This window comes from Apostichopus japonicus, chromosome 6 (assembly GCF_037975245.1).
Source record: "Apostichopus japonicus isolate 1M-3 chromosome 6, ASM3797524v1, whole genome shotgun sequence".
NCBI lineage: Eukaryota > Metazoa > Echinodermata > Holothuroidea > Aspidochirotida > Stichopodidae > Apostichopus > Apostichopus japonicus.
In genome coordinates, this window is record NC_092566.1 from 11527732 (window position 1) to 11548674 (window position 20943).

The following is a 20943-nucleotide window of genomic DNA, read 5'->3' on the forward strand; positions in this document are numbered from 1 at the left end:
GCATATCATGGCATGAAACCATGGATGTTTGATAAAACCACCAGTCTCTTGTTTCTAATGACTATAATGTAACACAAATTCAGTATTTAAGTTGTAAAAGTGTGGACAATGCTGAATAAGCAAAAGACCAAACCAAATTGTTTTCTTAGTTACAGACTGGCTTCTGTCGGTTCCTGTTGGGTACATTCAACTTGGCCAAACAGCTCAGGGATTAAAATCCCTCTTTGCTTTGTTTGCAAAACTCAGCAAAATCATGGAGTTTGTACTTTGATCTTGTGCATATTGCCTGAACGTTGCTCTCTCATCACTGATATGTACAGTGAACAGTTGTACCGTGATCATGAAATTATGAAGTGAGTAATAAACTGCTGTACAGACTGTACAGACTAAACACATGTACACAGACCTACCTACTGTAGCTCACAGCTGTCACAGTTCTACAATTATAGCAATGTCAAATTTACTTTGGTTCTTTCATGGTGAATTAATTAATTAAGAAAGAAAGAAAGTAATTAATTCAAAATTCAGAAAGAAATTCAGGAAAAAATTCAGAAAGCAAGAAAGAAATTCAGAAAGAAATTCAGAAAGAAGGAAATTCAGAAAAAAATTGAAAAGAAGTTCAGGAAGAAATTCAGAAAGGAAGAACGAACAAACAAACGAACGAACGAATGAAAGAACAAAAGAACGAACGAGCAAACAAACAAAAGAAAGAATGAAAGATTTTTCGCAGCACTTTTGAAAGCCCTCAACTTTGTCTTGTATAACACTATGGTACCTGTGTACAATACTGATACATACATCTTCACACTTGTACAGCAATTTGCCCACTTTGCATAGCATTTTGCGATGTGATACCAGATAAATAATTCCCTGCCATCTGAACAAACAGGCTACTGGCACAAATAAATGTCAAAGATATTGAACCACTAAGCAGATTACCAAAACTACGATCCCTTCATTACTTCAAGCAAACACAGAACTGACAAATTTGTTGTTCTCTTGTTCCCACTCGTCTGACAACATTGATTTGTAGACATTTTGTACAGCATCAAGAATACTTTTTGTCCTTGTTTTACTTTCACTAGGTTATAAACCCTACCACTAAACATTCTGCCTTTAAACTAATTTGATTTATTTCTGTTTTTCTCTCCAAGAATACACATTTTATCCTCAGTTTCTTACAATCTGCAACAATCAGCTCCCTCAACACTACAGGTAGAGTAAAGTATGTCTACACTTGGTCTACACAGCAAACATTGCATATCATACAACACATTGAGGACAAGTACACCACAACACAGGAAATCATTGAAGCTTTCAAATTTCAGTACGTACCATGTTCGAAATACAGTACTATATATATAATGGAAAAATGCAACAAAGGCTCACAGCCTGGTAGACATACATACTGTAGTGTGTTCACACTGCAGTCTGATCAAAACTGTTTTGTACTCTTTGAGTTTTGCCAATTGCTTTTCTGTAAGCATTATCAGTATGCCGCCAAAATTCATACATATTGTATATTACTGTAACTGAGTTGTTTGAATTCCATAAATTAGTTGCATGAATTAGTTAGGCAGGTTTAGTACAACTTGTTTGAATGATGTCTTTGCTAAATTTAAACAGTAAAGTATATCACAATAGAAACCTTCTAGTGTGGAAATGAGTGTCTATTGTTAAGAGAAAAGAAAAAAAAAGTGAACAGCCATATTTTTGGAAGCAAATGACACCAAGTCTGAATCAACATGACTACAAAACAGTGAGATTGTTCCCCTTTTTTTGAAGGGAACTCATTCAAATCTGAAATGTTATTTGGTGAGGTGTATTGTAAATTCAATGTGACATCACATGGAGGTATTGTATGGAGAATAGGTGTAATCTCTTTGGAATTTCTTCTGTTTGTTTGTTAAGTTTTGAAATACCCCTAGCTGAAATCTAAATATATTTAATAAACATGTTTGAAAACACAAATTTAGTTGTGTGAAATCCTTACGCATGCAGCTTGTTGTGGTTCAAAATGTTACAAGTGGACTCTAGGCACACTTCTAGAGCAAATTAAAATGACCTGGTCGAAAGGGAATAAAGTCAATTCTTTCGCCTTTCGGTAATTGGAAATCAAAGTAATGGAAAAGAATAAAAATTGAAAGCTGTGTACTTTTGTTAAAAAAAATCCCTAGCTTTAAACTGCTTACTAACATCCAAACCAAAACACTGACACAGTGATGGTTAACAGTTTTGATGGCCAAAGTTAAAGTTTGTTTTATTGTAAAATCCCATCAGGATTGCAAGTAAATAAAGTCCCAGAGGAGGAGTTACTACACCTCAGACTTTTTGACCTCACCTCTACAGATGGATATGATTTCTTCCCTTTCTGGCTATGTTCTCCTGGCAAGCCCCCATGTGATGGTCCTTCACAGCCGTATCTGAACCGAAAACCTCTCTGATAGAAGAAATGAGAAATTTTGTTTTAAAGTTAACGTCATGTTTCTCGCAGGGCAAGTTTTGATGGTAGTCCGGTCATCCGAGAATGCCAAATTCATGTTCGGACAACCAAATCAGCTGTGGATGTTGCCCGGCGGACGACTTGTTGTTTACATCAAGGACAGATTGCAGTGTAACTAAATAGGTACCCTCCCTATAGGCCTCAACCTTGAACTCTTTTAAAAAATAGATCCCAAAAAATTATAAATTTGTCAACTTATTAATACCAAAACTAATTTATTACTTCTAGTTTTTTACTGTATTGATTTGCGACAAATAAATATAGAATATACAAAGGGACAGCTATACAAATTATATATAAACCCACTATCAGCAAGTTTCTGTGTGTACTTGTGAACTGGCTATACCTACTGGCCCGTAAAACTGTCCACATCATCACGGCAGCTGTTTGCCTTAGATTGCCTTAGAACTTTCTGCCAAACTTACAGCAGTATTCCTCAAAATAATCCGCCATTGATCCACTCACGGCAACATTCAAGAATCTCTGTTCTCAAAAGTAGCACTGGTTAGCAAGAAAATGTTCATGCTGGCCAGTACATGATTTTAAAAGCTGAAGTTTCTGCACTACACTTTTCTATATAGGTATCAGTTATTTGCACAAAGCAAATCACAAAGTCTTTTTTTTCCCTATTCCTTTCTTTGCTTTCTTTTTATAATCATTTGAAACTTTTAATAGTCAGCCTAATGAACTGCTGTATTATGGATTTTAACATAAATAACTAACAAATAATCATAAAAATGACCAAACAATGGAAAAGGCTGATCTTTGTGGGTGTGACATACATAAAGGAAACACTTTGCTAGTAGAGTCTTAGGACAATGTGAAAAGATGGTATGTGGGCACATTTCTAATAACAATGCCTTGGGACGGACCGTGGATCAAATGAAAATTGATCGTTTCTTGACAACCTAGTACCAGGTTCAGTCATCTCAGAAATCTGATTCACCAGAGGGAAGCTGTATTTTGTTATTATTATAACCTGGTGCTACCATATTCAACCATTTAATGCAGAATTTTGAGTTTGCTGGGGATTTATTCCAAGATAATTTCTTAAATAAGATTTTCTTTAATCAAAATTATTTCACCAAATCACTGTAATTGAGTGAGTCATTAATTAATTAATCTGCAACATTTTGTTGGCTGGACATATTTCATAATAGTACAAGAGCATCAATGACGCAGTATCTCAATACTGGAAGTTCTAATTTCGATTCCTAATTTCATATCTTTGCTCTGTCTCTACAATTATTAATATCAATCATGGTACAACAAATATAGAACTTGCATTTACGCTACTTTGCCACTAATAGTCTCTGCAGGTTACACTTCATCCTGCGAGTGTTGCCTTTAGCGCTCATTGCCTGTTTGTCGAGAGAACAGCGTTGCAAGGTTTAGTAATGTCATAGAATATTTAAGAACTTGTTTTTTATGTGGTATCCTTCATCTTGGGTCAGTCTCTGTTGGACTTTTTGGTCATATAGTTTGACGTCAATGACAACAGCCAAATTAGAAGAGGCGAACAACTTGACCATATTCTAGATGCCCGCCTTGAGAAAGCTAGGCCTATCGACCTATGTTACTGTAGACTGTAGTGGTGACTACCATCAAAACTGTGTCTTCTTCCAAGTATCAAAACAACCCACGTTTTTCCATCTCAATTTTTCTCATGTAAAAGCAAGCTTAACAACTTTTTTTACTTTTGCTTCGCTACTTGAAATGAAATTTGAGTTACTTTGTGATGGGGTTTTACAATAGACTAGCACTGCAATACTTCATATCAATTGCAATGCACAACACTGCCTTGAAAGACCAGATTACTGAAAACTTAATACCTAACGTGAACTGTCAACTACACCCATAATGGCAAAGATAAAACCCAACACAATAAAATCATGTATGATGAAGTTTGAAACAGTATCTGTTGGTTTGAATATGAACCGTAAAATACATTACATTTGTGGGAAACAAAACTTTCTGTATTGAATTAAATCTTTAAAATAGCCGGTCTTGACCTTTTCACAGATGAGAACTACTGGTACAATTACTTCAAAAATAAAATGGTGAATATATAAAGATAATCTCAGTAAAATTTTAAAAATTGCTTCTTTTTAAGTCTTACCGATTTAGGTTGTTCCAGGATTTTCAGATTTGGAAGATTCAGACCGATAGGATTCAAGTCTAAATCCATCATGGCACCCGCACCCATGTTGACATCATCACCACCAAGGTCCCCATCTTGACGTAAGGCATTTAACATGCCCACGGGCAGCTCAATGGAATGCGAAGAGTCCGTCTTTTCGTCCGTCATTGTGATGGAAGGTTCAATTCCCTTTTCCTTTGGGTAGGTCTTGCCCTCAGATACAAAGTGGCAATTGCTGAAACTATGTCTGCAAGAAAGTTTATAAACAAAACTGCATTTACAACTTGCAATGAACAAACTAGTTTATATATGTCAAGGTGGCCTTTCAGATGAATGTTTCAATTACCATGCATTCCCTTGCCTGATACAGACAAAGAATAAATTCCAAATATTCTTCTTCTTCATAGATTTGGGTCACAGAGTAGACAGTGATTTCTTTACTACACTTAGCTGGGTTTTCAAAGAAACGACTGTGATTCATTCTCGCCAATGCCATTATCAGTGGCCTACTGTTCAATTGATGGTCATGTCATGCAGACACTCAGTGCACAGCACTGTGACCAAGTGCTATTCATGTGAGAGAACAATATAAATACCACAACCATACACCAATATATCATAAGGAATGAACTATAGATGCAACATGAATGAGTCAACCAGGGTCCACATTTCACAGAAAGTAGCCACTGGTCCAGAACACCACTGTTGTAATCTGATCATAATTTTACAATCTCTGCAAAATATGTGGTTACCCAAAGATGAGATGCAAGACTTTCATTAGTGGTCTATCCTTTTTTTTTTTTGTGAAAAGTTGGAAGCTTTGTCAACAGTTTTAGAACTTGCTGGAGAAGATGGATCAAGTTATTTTTGTTAACACCAAACCCATTGTCTTAGAAGCTAACTTTCATCTATTTTGAGGGGTGGGGTCTGGTGGGCTGTATCTATTCTGAGGGGTGGGATCTGGTGGGCTGTGGGCTCAGTCCTCATGAAGCTGCTGGGTTGTGGGCCTAACAGTTTGCAGACCAGTGGTCTAAATGATTTGGCAGAATTGAAGGCTTTTTATGGGACAAACAAATGGGTTCTCACTTGCTAAATTTCTATACAAGTTGCATTATACACAAGTACGACATAGGTTTTGTTCAATGATCAGTGCACATACAGTAATGTCTGGCTGTTACATAAATAATTTGGATGGAATCTTCAGATGGTTCTAAAAAGTTTAAAGCAATATGGTAAAATGTAATATTTGATAAGCAATTACTTCATGTTTACTTTCATGTCTCTTCCACAATTAAAGTTCTGTTACCAGATAGGAGTAGTATGTGTCCACAACTCCATCACTGTCTGCAGAAATGACTCAAGGTGTAGTGCACTACTAAGTATTCTACAGTAGCAAATTCCTTTCCACAAGAAACGTATCAAAATTGTAAAAAGTTTGTGATCTTATACACCATGCAGTTCTCATAGAAAATGCACTATAAATGTCCAAATGATAAGTTTTCCTTCTCAATAATTGTATGATTGCAACAAATGTTTGCTCAAATAATAACAAAATAATGTCACACATATCCAGGTGCCCCTGTAGCCTGTGGGGCAGGAATAAACCTGTGTCATGGGCAATTTTTTTTTTATAACTGGTCATAGGATGAATACCAAAATGTTTTCACTGTTAAAGAGAAAGCGTATTTCCATATTGCAAGTTATAAATCATGAATTAGCCTTTTAGAATTACAATTTGAGAGTTGGTATTGGAATCAAATCCAAATGTCATGATCTTTCAAATTTTGGTCAAAACAGTTTAATAGTGAGGTCTAACTGCCAAAGACAGTACAGCTGCCTTGCTATGTAATCTTTACTGTTAACATGGAAAAATTGAAGACAAGTTTAGGTAAATATATGTACTGTACAACTTTAAAAAAAAACATTATAAGGCCTATTTCTAATTTGCTTCAAACATTTTGGGAAGATTTGTGCAATTGAGAAGTTGGTTTGAAATTAAGTCAAATGCTTCTGGAGTGACTAACATTATGTTCACTACAAAGTTGCTGAACATTTCAAACTTGATTGACTGCCGATATCTTTGAAAGTTGGTGTCAAATACTATGCATTTCCATATGATGAACATGTGCAAAATATATTGGACCTAGCCTATACAGCCGTCCTCAGTAATAAACCAGATACCTGTTTGGCGTAGTAGAGTAATATGTTAAGTCTAAGGCTAGACTAGCAGAAAAAGAGTGTAACATCCTACTAGCTAGCCTAGGGATCACACGGTAACAGTGACACTAACTTAAGTTATAAATTGCCTACATTTTAAATTTGTATACCCTTAGGCCTAGGCCTAGGGCCAAACTTAGTCACAACAATCCTAACGTTTGCCTACGAAACACCATACAAACTAGGCCTAAACTAGTTGTAACATGCTAACCAGAACTTAAGTTAGGCCTTAGGGCAGTTGTCCTCTTCGGCTGTATTCCATGTATTCATATATAAACTTGATTTTAAGTTTACGTTACTACAAACACTGCACTGGTCGAGATGAATCTGTAAGTGTAAGCTTACATTACAAGCTACATACTGTGGAAAGATGTCTTCGAATCTCGGATTCGGAAGTACTTACTTCATTGAAAAATGAGGTCCTTACAAAATGTACATCTGACACATTCGTTATAGAGATGCAAAGAAGAAATATACAACGTTACTTACCTTGTCTTTGAATGTGTTTCAAGCCCTTACTGTACGAGTGATTACGACACAAAAAATCCCCTTTTTTCCCAACGACTCTCTTGCAAAATACTTGTTTGCCAGCGAGTCAATGGCGTCCGTGTACTATACTATACTTTGCGTGTATGGAAAACATGGCTGACGGAGTTGTGTGCGTACTTATGTTACTAAAAATAGCAACAAGGGAGGGCCCTTACCAGTTTTGCCAGATAAAAACACAATCTTATTATTGTTGCTTATGCAAGTTTATTTGAATTTTTAAAATTGGTGATACCTATAATAATTTTATAGAAGTAAAACACATATTATTATTCTCCGAGAAGCATTTCTATGTACTTTTTGGCAATTTTTATTCGAAAAGAACAGAAGCATGTTCCTTTGATTTCAAAGGTCACTTGTAGGGAAATGTCGAAAAAACGGGATTTTCCCTGATCAATAACCAATTGCGAAAGAGAAAACAGTCCTCTGGTCGCAATCAATTGACTCATCTACTTTTCCCGGTACATGAGTGGAGTAATACCAGGGAGTTGTTATCGAACAACTCCCTGGTAATACTAGAGTTGTGTGTACACAGCAACTGGATCCGGATGGGGGTGGGAGGCAGATCAACCGACTCTCTGTGTAGTACCAAGAATCTTAGGATTCTAGGGCAATATCATGTTCTTCCGAAACAATGTGCTTATCGAATGGCAAAATTTGATTTCTACTTCTTTTGGACGATGAGGACGGTGGAGAAAAATTCGGTGAGCCATTTTTCGGGAAGTAATTTAACAAAAAGCTTGTATCATTGTGTTCTGCATTAATGGCGTCCGAGGGACAAAAACGTTTACGTTTCTTTTAATAAAACTGTAAATCAGACTCGTTCATCTTTAGTAGAATACAGACAATATACAACCAGACGAGGACTAGAAGAGACCGGGAAGTAATTACAGAAAGCTTGTAAATGCTTGTAGGTGTAATCACCCCGTTAACGTAAAGAAACAACATTTAACAACTATATAATACGGTTAACCTAAGAGAAGATATGTATCTATCCAGTGGCGTAGGAAGGTACTTTTGAGTGGGGGGCTGAAGACTGGTGGCCGGCCTGGGGGAGGGGTCTAAGGGGAGGGGGTGTCCCCCTCCCGTTTGGATTTTTTTTGTATTTCCAGGTGGCCTCGAATGCAATTTGGTGCAATATAGCACTCTTCAACACCCGCTCCATTTTGTAAATAATTTTGCATTTTCACCTAGCCTTAGATGCAATTTGGTGCTTCAAATGAGATATTTTTCTCATTTTGGAATGAAAAAGGGGATTTCTGACTTGCGAAGCAGGGGGGGGGGCGGAATGATACTTCCGCCCCTCCATATTTTTCACTGGGGGGGGGGCTGGCGCCCCCAGCCCCCCGGTTCCTACGCCCTTGTATCTATCATTACTGTATAGAAATGATATGATCTTTGAGCTTACTTTTAAGGTGTCGATAGACCTGCAGTTTTTTTTTACGTTATCTGGTACGGAGGTCAATACTTTAACACCTTTGTATCTAAAACTGTGTTGAGAAGTTTTGAGTACAAAAAAATGGGATAGAAATATGATTCGAGTAGTGTGTATAATAGGCATGAGCTTCACCGCGGAAGTGAAAGTAATGTTTAAAGGTTAACATGTTTAAATGTCATGAAGCCAATTTACATAAAGATACCGATGCAATGTAGTAACGATTAGGATTAGAAATGGACAGAATTTTTAGCTTTGTAAACAAAGGAATGGAATAATGTATATGGCGTTTGTTGGGAATCAGGCGCATATGCGTATGCAACTCTTCTGAAGTAGAAAGAGTGTCTGAATCCACGGTAAAGTACTGCCCAGACAACATTACAATAAGATAAATTAACATTACAATAAGATAAATTAGGCAGAATAAGTGTATTATTAAGAGATCCTGTGAGATCTTGATTTTAACGCCACAGAGTTCAATATCTTGGAAATTCGGAAGGGCATGGATGGCGAGTTAAACATTACAGCGAACGAAGTTTCTGACATTAAGATAGCTTGTTACCGCAAAACCAGTTGCGTACTTTTACAAAATCATTCTGAACAGTTTCTAACAACGTCATTGGGTCACGATTTGAAAAGAAAGGTTTGCATCATCAGCATAAGAAATTATTTGAAGTATGTTACTGGTTTATACACATCATTGAAAATAAATGAAGAAAAGCAATGGACTTCACATAGATCCTTGGGGACACCAAAGATTAAAAGAAACGATCAGTTCGAGGACTTCATCATTAGTTGTGGGGACGGTGATAAAAATAGAGATAGCAACAGGAGTCTCGAGATGATAGGAATCGAAGGTAGTAGAGCAAACAGTGGTGATATTTTGTAGCGTTATTGGACCAACTAAACACTGGTAAATTGTTCGTTGCTCATGACTTTCTAAGGATCAGAGCCTTCAAGGTGGTTGAGTTTATCTCAGTATTGACATGTCGTTTCTCTGACCACGAAGAGTACTCTCTATATCATTACCAAAACTATACTCAGTAATAAAAGTAAATAATATATATATATTTTTGCACAAAGTTTAACAGAGGTATTATTATAAGACGATTACGAATACGGTTGTAGTCAGTGAGATTTTGAATAGTTCGTCTACTTACATATTTCCTATATATATACAATCGATGCTTAGGTTTTACAAGAATTTGAAATACCAGGGGATATCCAATAATTATCACTATTCTTTGACCTGTGTCTTATGGGAGACAAGAGGCAAGCAGTTACCATAATGCTGAACAGAAGTATCATTCGACATATTAAATGCTATCTGCGTCATTACACCTGTAAGCATCCGTCCAGGTCTCACTATTTGTAGGGCATCTTCAAGAAGCTCTACAGAGTGGCTGGAGGAATATTTCTGCTATAATTAGTGATAGGTGTCCTGCAGGGATGTACATTGAGTACGTTCATTTTCACATATATCAGTAAAAATTGGAAAATGGTCAGAAATGTCATGGAGGATTACACCAAAGAGACCTGTCATCGAAAGAGTATTAGTAAATTTCACATCCAGAAGAATTATACTTATCATTCAGATGAGAATGTATGTACAGATAACACAAGGAATGACCTCGGCTGAGTTTTTAACAATAATAATAATAATAATAATGCAGTTGTCGTGCCATTACAATCACAGAGAGCAATAACAACACAAGCATGTACAGCAAAGATGATTTATACATACCATAGTTTACAATAAAAAGTCCAAGAAAGAAAAAACACAAAGAAAGAAGTAAGAACAGCAACTAGAGGTAAGGACCGCATATCACGAAATGAAGCAACAAAAAAAAAAGCAAATCCGATCAAGCTGGCTTGATTCCAGTAAGACAGTGTTTATTCAATAGTGGAAATAAATCGGATTTGAGAAAAATAGAAGCAAAATGTGCACACATAGGAGAGGTTATAGGTCGGCGATGGTTCTCAAAATGGCGACCGACTACTTGTCTGTAACAACAGAGGTTAACGAAGTTTTTCCAGAGATTCCAGGGAGGTCATTATTTTCCTGTTCCTTTTGCCAGACCCGTCAATGATCAATACTTTCCCATCTTGGGTCCATGATTTTCTTACCTTCTGGTGGTTGCTTGTTCCGGCGAAAAGAAGTTGATTACTATGGCCATGTAAGATCCTCGTTAATGATTATAACGGTACCTTTGAGAAGTGTCCATGCTATGTAAATGTCGTTCTTTGCTTTATAGGTTGCGGATTTGACAAAGATGGGTCTCTGCTTCGGGTGGTCTGTAGTGGGGTGGGTGGTTGTTGGCCTTGGTGAGATACGATGTGATCGGTCAATGTGACTGTTGTCAAGATCGTGAGGATAAGCTCATCAGTTGATTATTCGGCCAATATATTATCCGGCAGTTACATTATGAATACTCCCCTTGTTGATCAATTAGCGCCCGAGTGGTTCAAAAGTGACTGAAAAATGATCTGAAATGAAAAGGTGTCTGCGGTTGCAGGGCTATTTCGTCTATATCCTTATTGAGTTCAGCTTCTTTTCTGCTAGCCCTATTTGAAATGCGTGGTGACTTTCTTTTGCATTTCTTTCCTGTTACGTCTTCAGCAATTGCCAATTGTCGCCCGTATGGAAAGCCGTTTTAACGTTTAATAAGGAATTTCAGATATCTCGAAATAATTTCAGATATCTCAAATTAAATTTCAGATATCTCCAATTTATTTCAGATATCTTCATATAATTGCAGATATCTTAAAATCAATTTCAGATATCTCGAAATACCACAGAATTTCAGATATCTCGAAATACCAGAGAATTTCAGATATCTGAAATTGAATTCGAGATATCTGAAATTGAATTCAAGATATCTGAGAATGAATTCGAGATATCTGCAATTCTATTTCAGATATCTCGAATTCAATTTCGGATATCTCGAGTTCAATTTCAGATATCTCGAATTCAATTTCAGATATCTCGAATTCAATTGCAGATATCTGAAATTCTCTGGTATTTCGAGATATCTGAAATTGATTTTAAGATATCTGCAATTATATGAAGATATCTCGAATTCAATTTCGTATATCTCGAACTCAGTTTCAAATATCTCGAATTCAATTTCAGATATCTGAATTAGAATTTCAGATATCTCGAAATCTATTTTAGATATCTCGAATTCAATTTCGGATATCTCGAATTCAATTTCAGATATCTGAATAAGAATTTCAGATATCTCGAAATCTATTTTAGATATCTCGAATTCAATTTCAGATATCTGAAATAAGAAACAATTTCAGATATCTTAAATTCCCAATTAAATGTTAAAATGGCTTTCCATACGCCCGTTATTTATTTTGGACTATACCATTCGGATAATAGCTGGTTGGCGTAAAAACCAGCCATCGGAGTGATCGGACATGGAGATATAGTAGGGGTGTATTGTAATAGAGTGATTTTCTCTCCTTTTTAGAGAAAATATTAATTTTTAGTTAAAATGTTGGCGTATTATGACAGTGTTATATTAATGTTACGAATGTAAAAGTAGAACCGTTGCAGTTGTCTCTGTCTGTGGTTTTGCATTAAAATCATCCGTCATTTCAGTTGACGTGATAATATTTCTATAGCTCGGCTTGTCACCATGTAAACAGGCAACCACTCCCTCAACTTTGTTGGTCCGCAGACAGGTGTGAACACCCTGCAGGCTACCGAGAGCTATACTGGGCCAAAACAAAGATGGCGATGAAGGCAACGAAGGGACTCAACAGGGATCAACTTCCCCGAAACCTAGACGAGCAGATGTTGCGACAACAATACGGCGACGGAGCCTTCATAAATATACTGGCCCACATCAGAGAAATATACAGTGTGAGTTCGGCACCAAAACTGAGAGAAATACTTCATGTCCGATACCGCAAAGAAAAATTACTATAGCCTAACTCTAAAAAGGAGAAAAATAATCCATTACAACACACCACTTATATCTCCATGTCCGATCACTCCGATGGCTTGTTCCGTACCACCCGACTATATAACGTTCAGTAAAACGACTGTTTTAGATTCTACACACATACAAAACACCCATACTTATAGGTGGAATATTCCGACCTGCGTTGATTGGGACAAGATCCCATTGCAGGAACTACCTTTGAGACAAGAGTAGTTCAAAATTCATCAGAGTTTAAAGCACCTTTCTAGCTCGCCCCGTATTTGTCGCAACGATGATGTTCGTATTCACCGCCAAGGGTGAAGGCTGACTGTTAGGCTGTCTGTCTCGGCACGACCTTCTCGTTGGGCAGTTGGTGTCTTTTGTGGACTCATATCTTTACAGAAAATCACAAATATTGTATAAGACTTATTTCAAGTGACCCCACATGAGATTTGAAAGTTGGCAGTTCTGTAAATGTAAATATTTGTCGGATTTGAAGAACGAGACACATGTACGATCTTACATAACGACCTATATTATTGCATTGGTAACCATGTAAAACACCAGACTAGTCTATTACTTTTGATATCATTTAAATTTTCCGAATGATCCTGTTCCCTCTATCTCCTGATTCTGGAGATATATAAATTAGTGAATCTCCGCAATCTTGTGAAAGACAGGTATAGGAGGGGACGGTAGGAGGCGGCTGGGGTGGGCAGGGGTTTAAACGTATGGTATTTTTGATATGCATGCCTATGGCGTCATATCAGTGTTTAAGTTGTCACATATATAGTTGAATGGATGGAATCAAATGATTGAATGATCACTTACAAAATATGCCATGGAAGTACTATTTACACTGCGTCTGTTAGCTCCAACTAATAGCGACACCAGAAATTTCATAGTTGGGGAGAGGAAAAGTGGGGAACTAGTCGCGTGTGTGGGGTTGAGGTGGGGGGGGGGGAGAAATCCATATACTTTCCCCATGTTAAATAGCATGTTCAAGTTCATTTTTAAATTGATATTTTATAGAAAATTCAAAATTACACCGGTGGGTGAAACTGCTATTTGTCATTGCATGTTCCGTTCCTGAGTTACAGACCTTTCCTTAATAGCGCCACTACTTAGGTATATGACGTCATGTCCTAAGTTATACAAATCAAACCGTTTGGCGCCAACCCGACTGCGACGGTGTGCCCAAAGTAACGATGACAGTCGAGGCCGCAGCGTCGCCTCTCGATAGGTCGGCCTAGCTAGTCGACTGGTATCGAGATCTGACCACGACCGCTCAGTGGTATGAATTTGTGGAGACTTCAAAAATCGGCCAGCCGGATAGCAATCATAGCCCTATAGCTGGCTGTCGACGCGTCGGTGTTAATGGTTAACATGATTATATATTTATACCACATTGTGAAACTTAAGCATTACATAATCAAATAAATCCTACTTTCCTTTTAAAGTAAAGAGAATATTGAAATTGGGTTGACATCTATAAATTAGATTTTAGTAAAAATCATTTGTAGTAATTACAGCATGAAATTAATGCATTCGGGTACTGTTAGAAGAATACAGTATCATAATATATCTGAATGCGCAGTCTGCATGATAAATTCGGCCCATGAAAGATTTTTGATCCCAATGATGGCTAACCGCGCCATGTTTCTTCATTATTTTTTTTTGCTGGGCGGAGTTGGTGCCGGTGCCAGGGTCCATGGGGGGGGGGGGCTAGTGATTGCCTACGTAAGGATCAAATATCAAGCAGAGTGAGTTAGGTAGCCGCAGTACTAGTGCTGGACCATTCATCCTAAACCATTTGCCCCCCCCCCCCAAAATGCTTGGTAAGCAAATTTCGACACATTAAGCTAAAAATGGTAAGTTAATTACATTTAGCCGACCACAGTACTCTTTCCTCAGGCATTTTATATCGTAAACTTGAATCAGGGAAGAAAATAGTCAAACATTTTGAGATAAACTGTTAATTTTTCTGTCTCATCTGGGCCATCGTTGCATCTGCAAAAGTAATATACTATTCTGGAAGATGCCCAAACGGGCTATCAGGTTTATGTACCCAGTGACGTAGGAAGGTACTTTTGAGTGGGGGTTGAAGACTGATGGCCGGCCTGGGGGAGGTCTCAGGTGGACTCAGATGCAATTTGGTGCAATATAGCACACTTCAACACCCACTCCATTTTGTAAATAATTTTACATTTTCACCTGGCCTTAGATGCAATTTGGTGCTCCAAATGAGATTTTTTTCTCATTTGGAAATGAAAAAGGGGTTTTCAGACTTGCGAAGCGGGGGGGGGGGGGGCGGAATGATACTTCCGCCCCTCCATATTTTTCACTGGGGGGCTGGCGCCCCCAGCCCCCCGGTTCCTACGCCCTTGTATGTACCAACGCCCCTCCCCCACTGACCCTGGCTGTTTACTTTCATGTGCCTCAGAATCCATGATGTATTTTAGAATACAGACACTATATTGAACAAGAGGGCAATCCATGGAGTTCCATATCTGATCGCCAGCAAATCGTTTAGGAGTTTTTGACATAAAATTGCACTAAAAATATACATTTGACTTTTATCCATGTGTCCTTTGACCTCTGTTCCCATGGCAACCACATATTTTTATATTACTTTACATATCCATTATACCTGTAAAGGTTCCATATCAACTCAATGTTTCCCCTTGAAAAGCGAGTTTAACTTAATTTGACCTTTGACTTCTGGTTCCAAGGGGTCTGCAAGAGTTAAACCTGGGGTACCTACCCACCAAGTTTGAAGAAAATCGGCCGTCGTTTAGGACACAAAATTGGACACGCGCACACACAAAACACTGGGGTGTCGGAAGCTATTTGGGATTGGTGCGGCAGATCAGAGTGTGGCCATCTCTCATTATTATCGGGGGGACGTTTGGTAGGTCAAACTACTCTACGCGCCACCATGGTTGGCGCGTAGCGTAATGTAGAAAATTTTGAAAAAGTGCCTCCCAGATTGCAGGAAATGGCACTTCCCGAGCTTGAAAACAAGACCCCTGCCATGCCAGAGTAGTCACAATTAGCCTACTTGCTTGTTTCATTTTGGTTCTTTATTTTTTGCCATTTTTTTTCTTAGTCCTACTTTTTTTTTTTTTTTTGCGCCGTGAATATTGGTGGTCCGGCGAACTGCTCCGACGCCCCTAAAACACACCCACCTACACACACCCACGTTTTGACCTCTCCCTCAGTTATGGACTTCCAGTCACCATTGGGACTCCATTACCAAGACCACTGTTGCTATGGCAACAGCCATAGCTGTATATGGCCCAACTGGCAAAGGACCTACAGTATATCTCATCCTCCCTATGGGAGCAATGAGATAATAAAACAAACAGGGTTGGCGATACAAGGGAACAGTGGGGGGGGGGGAGGGGGTGGAAGAGGGATGTTAACCTCCATGTCTTGTGAATAGCCTCAAAAGTACCCTTGTTTAATCAATTTAAAGCACTCCATTTTGCTAACAAAAAGTTCCTTCATTTTATTTCTGTAAGTAAAACGTGCACTTTTGTTGTTTTTCTTTAACCAGAATGCCTGGAAGCTGGCTAAGTGATTCCTAGCAACATTATAGATGAGAACATTGAACAGTAACACTGCACACAGTATTTAGAATTCTTTACCATTACTCACTTCAAGTCAACTGTGAAGTTCTTGAATTAATGTGGATCTTCATATCAACTATAAAGTTCAATTGTGCTTTACTTTCGATGTTTGCCCGACCACTGTTTTCATGTTGTCGCTTCTTTTCTTTTATATTTAGTCTTTTTTTTCTCCCACCATATACCAGTTAAGTTTGACAAATACATGCCACGGTCATGTGTAAGGAATTGAAAACAAATCAAGCATACCTTTATTTTATTCTTCATATATTTCTGTGGTCTGACCTAAGTCAGGTGCTGTTCAAGTTATACAATGAAAATTATTAACTGTCAATTTGAAGCTTGGTAAAGAGAATAGTTTAATTACAAATGAGTTTCTTCTAACAGTATGACAGTTCTATAAGATAACTTTTAAACCAACGACAGACATCAAAAGGGGAATAGATATTTATCTTGCAAAGCATTAAAGATATATAACACAGTTTCTCTAAAATGCCTTCTCATAAGGCAAAGGTCACCGTTTGTTATAATTTATATTCTAAAACTTACCTTGATCATTTGGGTTACGGGTAAATAATTGGAAGTCAAACCTGATACCATTATTGCAGGCTAACAATTGATGTTTAATTGCAATGATATTACACATAAGGCACCACTGTACACTTTATCAATACAATGGATGTAAAATACAAAATACATCAAATGGTTTTAAGTCATTTCCAAGGAGTCAAATGAGCATTTAAAGGCTATTAGAACAATGCTTTCACATGGCATGATCAATCCTTTCCAACCTTAATCCAAACATTCAATTCACCATGTTTAATCTGCTGGATATAAATTCATCCTCAGAAAGTGTATCTGTTAACTCAAACATAAAAATGCCATATTTGATTATTTATCTGCATATTAAGTAGTGATTAAACAGCTCCTCTGCTTAGATACTTATATGATATATTGATGCATGCAGTACGTTCATTGACCATTAAATCTTAATATTCAGTTTTTGCTGCAGAAGACCTTATGCTTATCAATTGTTATACAATTTTGTTACAAAAACTACATAACTCAATTGAATGTTTAACTGAATATTCAGTGATATAACTTCAACTCCTGCTTAACAGAGAAGTGATTTGATTATTCTACAGTGTCTATGAATATTCAGTGTCAGCTTTTATCGCAGAAATCCATCCTCTTCATCAGTTTAACTGATAAATCAATTATATCATCCATCTGTCATGGGTTGAAAAGTTTCTTGAAATTTTCACACAAACTATCAAGTATTTACCTAAATGAGATTAGCAATGAGATTAGCATTGATATTAGCAACGAGATTAGCAACGAGATTAGCATTTCATGATGCTATGACATAATCATCCTGGACTTTTTTTCAAACAAATGAAATTATTTAATTTATTATAATTATTTGTAAAGAAATAGTTACATTCAGATCTGAAAATATTCCTCAATAAAGATGTGGCAAAATCAAATTAGGCTGTTTCAAAATGTCATTCTTTTGCTTGCTATCTAGGAATTTAAATCATGGGCATTGTTTTAAGATTTTCAAACTACAAATAATGTAGAAAATATGCATGACAAGAACAAGTAAATAGAGTTTAATCCAAATTTATATACATCCATCCCATACGAAGATAATTTTAATAGTTGCTCAGTTATTTCACCACACAACCTCTTTAACTATATGGACCTTCATTTTGATTTCTACAGCACGGTGAAAAAGTTTTTGTCTATTACTTGTCATGTGTTCTACTTATGTCTCGCTTGTGATTTATTTACATTCCATTGAAGGCCAAATTGTGAAGGCAAATCTCTTAAGAACTAAAATATCTCTATGTTCTTTCCAGAATAAAAATATAATATCATTATCTGCTAGATATTGACCGACGGTAATATGATGCAATTAACGATGAAAGATAAAAAGAATCTTGAGCGAATGGTAATTGAGATGTATCTAAAAATATTCACTGTCTGTAGAAAAATGAGATTTGTTTTCCAGACTTTGAAAACAAAGTATATACTACATAGTAAAATGTACACTTTTGGTGAGTTTTCTTTTAAATTGCTTACTCTGCCACAAGAAATTTAAAGAAACAACTTTACCCTATTTTAAAGCCCCGATCCCCTCCCCCCAAGGAAAAATATGTTTTTGATAAGTTGGTTAACTGTTACGTACCACTTATTTGTAATTATTTGAATATACTGTAAATTCTTCTTCACATTTCTAGTTTCTGCTTCTTGGTATGACATACTTGTTCACTATCTAGTTTGTTGTCCTCTAGGGAATATGGTGGGGGTCTCATTCATTTTGATTCCTTAAGAGAACTCTCTTTTGTGTTTTGAAGTTTTGGTTCAAAAAGTTTGAAATGAATATTTATGAGTTTTATGGAATTAAAGATTCATAATAAAAGAAATCTTTAGATTCTATTACACAACACGCTGCATTAGCAAGTATACATGGCACATAGAAGAAAATGCATCTTTAACCCCCACAAAGCCTTATGTACAATGGTTTTATTCAATTCTGTATAGCAATGTAATAATCACCACTAAATGAGTTATACAAAAATTACAAAAAGCTGTTACTTTTAATGAAAGCACTAATATATAGCATATGCATTTGGCTCGTCCACTCCTTAATCCTTCATCTTACAGCCACATCCACCCCTCACCTTCCCCCTCACCTTCCCCCTCACCTTCTCCCCACACCCCTGTCTCTCCTTCATACAGAGCAGATAAAAACTCTTGAGCTGGTTCAGTTGGCATTGATTTCATTGAGCGCATTATTTAAAATGTCTACGATGTCTTTCCTTTCGATCCCAAGAGCCACTTGACGTAATTCTGCGAGAGTACCGTCCATCAACTGTTGAGACAAAGAAAACACAATTAGGGTCATGAAGGCTTCTCTTTCTCTATTTGTTACATAGTGAATGGGAGGTTCTTTATAACAATAGTTTCAAACATTAAGAGGTCCAACTTGTAATTAACTGCACCCCTGTAGTACCTCTTAGTAGAAAGTAACTGTTGAGGGTAAAACTGTTTATGCTCGACAGATACCTGATTAATAGGGAACACTACATACAATTGCTAGCTTAATCTGTGTGTAACTGGAACACTGAAATATTCACATACTGTACACCTGAATAACAAAGTAGACCATATCTGTCACAACTTCAATAATAATAATAATAATAATAATAGTAATAATAATAATAATTATAAATAATAATAATAATAATAATGACAATGATGATAATAATGATAGTAATAATAATAATAATGATGATAATAATAATAATAATAATCATAATAATAATAATCATAATAATAATAGTAATAATAATGATGACAATAATAATAATAATAATAATCATCATAATAATAATAATAATAATAATAATAATAATCATAATAATAATAATGGTAACCAGTTTGTGTTCAATTAACAGTGTGCTGAGCCATTAGTCTTCTCAATGTAAAAAAAACCTCCACATGAATGCATCTGATGTCATTCCATCCTTCAAAACAATTTCTTTCCAATCCATGAAAATTTGATCCACATTTGCTACTACTACTCACCTCATACTGATCCAGTAACACCTTTGAAGGACTGTCAAATCCTCTCAAGTGATTCACCATGTTCCCCATCCCTAGGTGACTTGCAAAAGCCCTCCAATCGTTGGCAGTAGGATGACGGCTGTCTAATGCCTTCACCAGAGAGCTTTTGACTTTTTCCGGTACAGAAGAAATGTCGCCACCTGGAATAGAGTGTAGTAGTAGAAGTGTAGCAGCCTCCTGATGATTGTGAGGCGTATTACAGATCTAATTCCTCCCCCTCTCCCCCCCCCCCTCAAACTAGTGCAGTCAGTTCAATAGTAATCAGCCTAATCACTTAAGCACTTAAGAGCAATGACTCAAAAATGGAAATTAAGTTCCATTCTATATACCCTACACGGTACAAAATTTGAAGCGAGAAAATTCAATTTTCCTTACAGAGATAGGAACAGTTTTTGCATTACTTTTTTGTATTTATCTGGCAAGTATAGAGAGAGAGGCAAATCATGTTAGAACAGGACCAAAGACATGAACATATTGCAACTATTATTAGCTCTCAAGTTCAAGTTTATTATATCCCAAAAGGGCAACTGCATGCTCGCAATAAAAATATAAATACATAAAAACAATAATCATATACAAATGGCAGGACGAAAAGACAAGTTAAAAGACTAAGAGGTTACAGTAGAAAAGTAAAATATCAGAAACCTAACGATTAAAGAGATTGTTATGAAGTTTAATACAACGAGGGATAAACAATCATTTGTGTCATTCTGGAGCAGCAAATGGTAGTCTCAACCTTCCACTACAAGGAATTATTGCACTATTAGGATCTACACATAGGGGGTGGTTGTTATCGTCAAGAATGGTGTTAAGCTTAGCCTCAAGATAATGTTGACATGATGAGGCCACAGTAAGCTGATTATCCCCTAAAATATGACTAGCTTATCTAATAATGGAATCAAATA

General features: G+C 36.7%; 2 protein-coding genes across 6 annotated transcripts in view; both read right to left on the reverse strand.

Moving 5' to 3' along the window:
• LOC139968992 (nuclear factor NF-kappa-B p100 subunit-like) overlaps positions 1–7498 on the reverse strand; it is a 31612-nt gene extending 24114 nt beyond the window's left edge. Inside the window, exons 1-3 of one of the 3 annotated variants that reach the window (XM_071973652.1) lie at positions 7350–7498; positions 4623–4890; positions 2342–2440 (exon numbers count right to left, since the gene is read on the reverse strand). In XM_071973652.1, the coding sequence (XP_071829753.1) occupies positions 2342–2440; positions 4623–4811 (288 nt within the window). In that variant the 5' untranslated portion in view covers positions 4812–4890; positions 7350–7498. Of the gene's footprint in view, positions 1–2341; positions 2441–4622; positions 4891–7071; positions 7194–7263 lie in introns of those variants that run through there. The other 2 variants (XM_071973651.1, XM_071973653.1) reach the window with 2 other exon arrangements.
• Positions 7499–18732: 11234 nt separating this feature from the next.
• LOC139968990 (nuclear factor NF-kappa-B p105 subunit-like) overlaps positions 18733–20943 on the reverse strand; it is a 31760-nt gene continuing 29549 nt past the window's right edge. For all 3 annotated transcript variants that reach the window (XM_071973648.1, XM_071973649.1, XM_071973650.1), the window contains exons 18-19: positions 20000–20178; positions 18733–19283 (exon numbers count right to left, since the gene is read on the reverse strand). In XM_071973648.1, the coding sequence (XP_071829749.1) occupies positions 19176–19283; positions 20000–20178 (287 nt within the window). In that variant the 3' untranslated portion in view covers positions 18733–19175. The remainder of the gene's footprint in view (positions 19284–19999; positions 20179–20943) is intronic.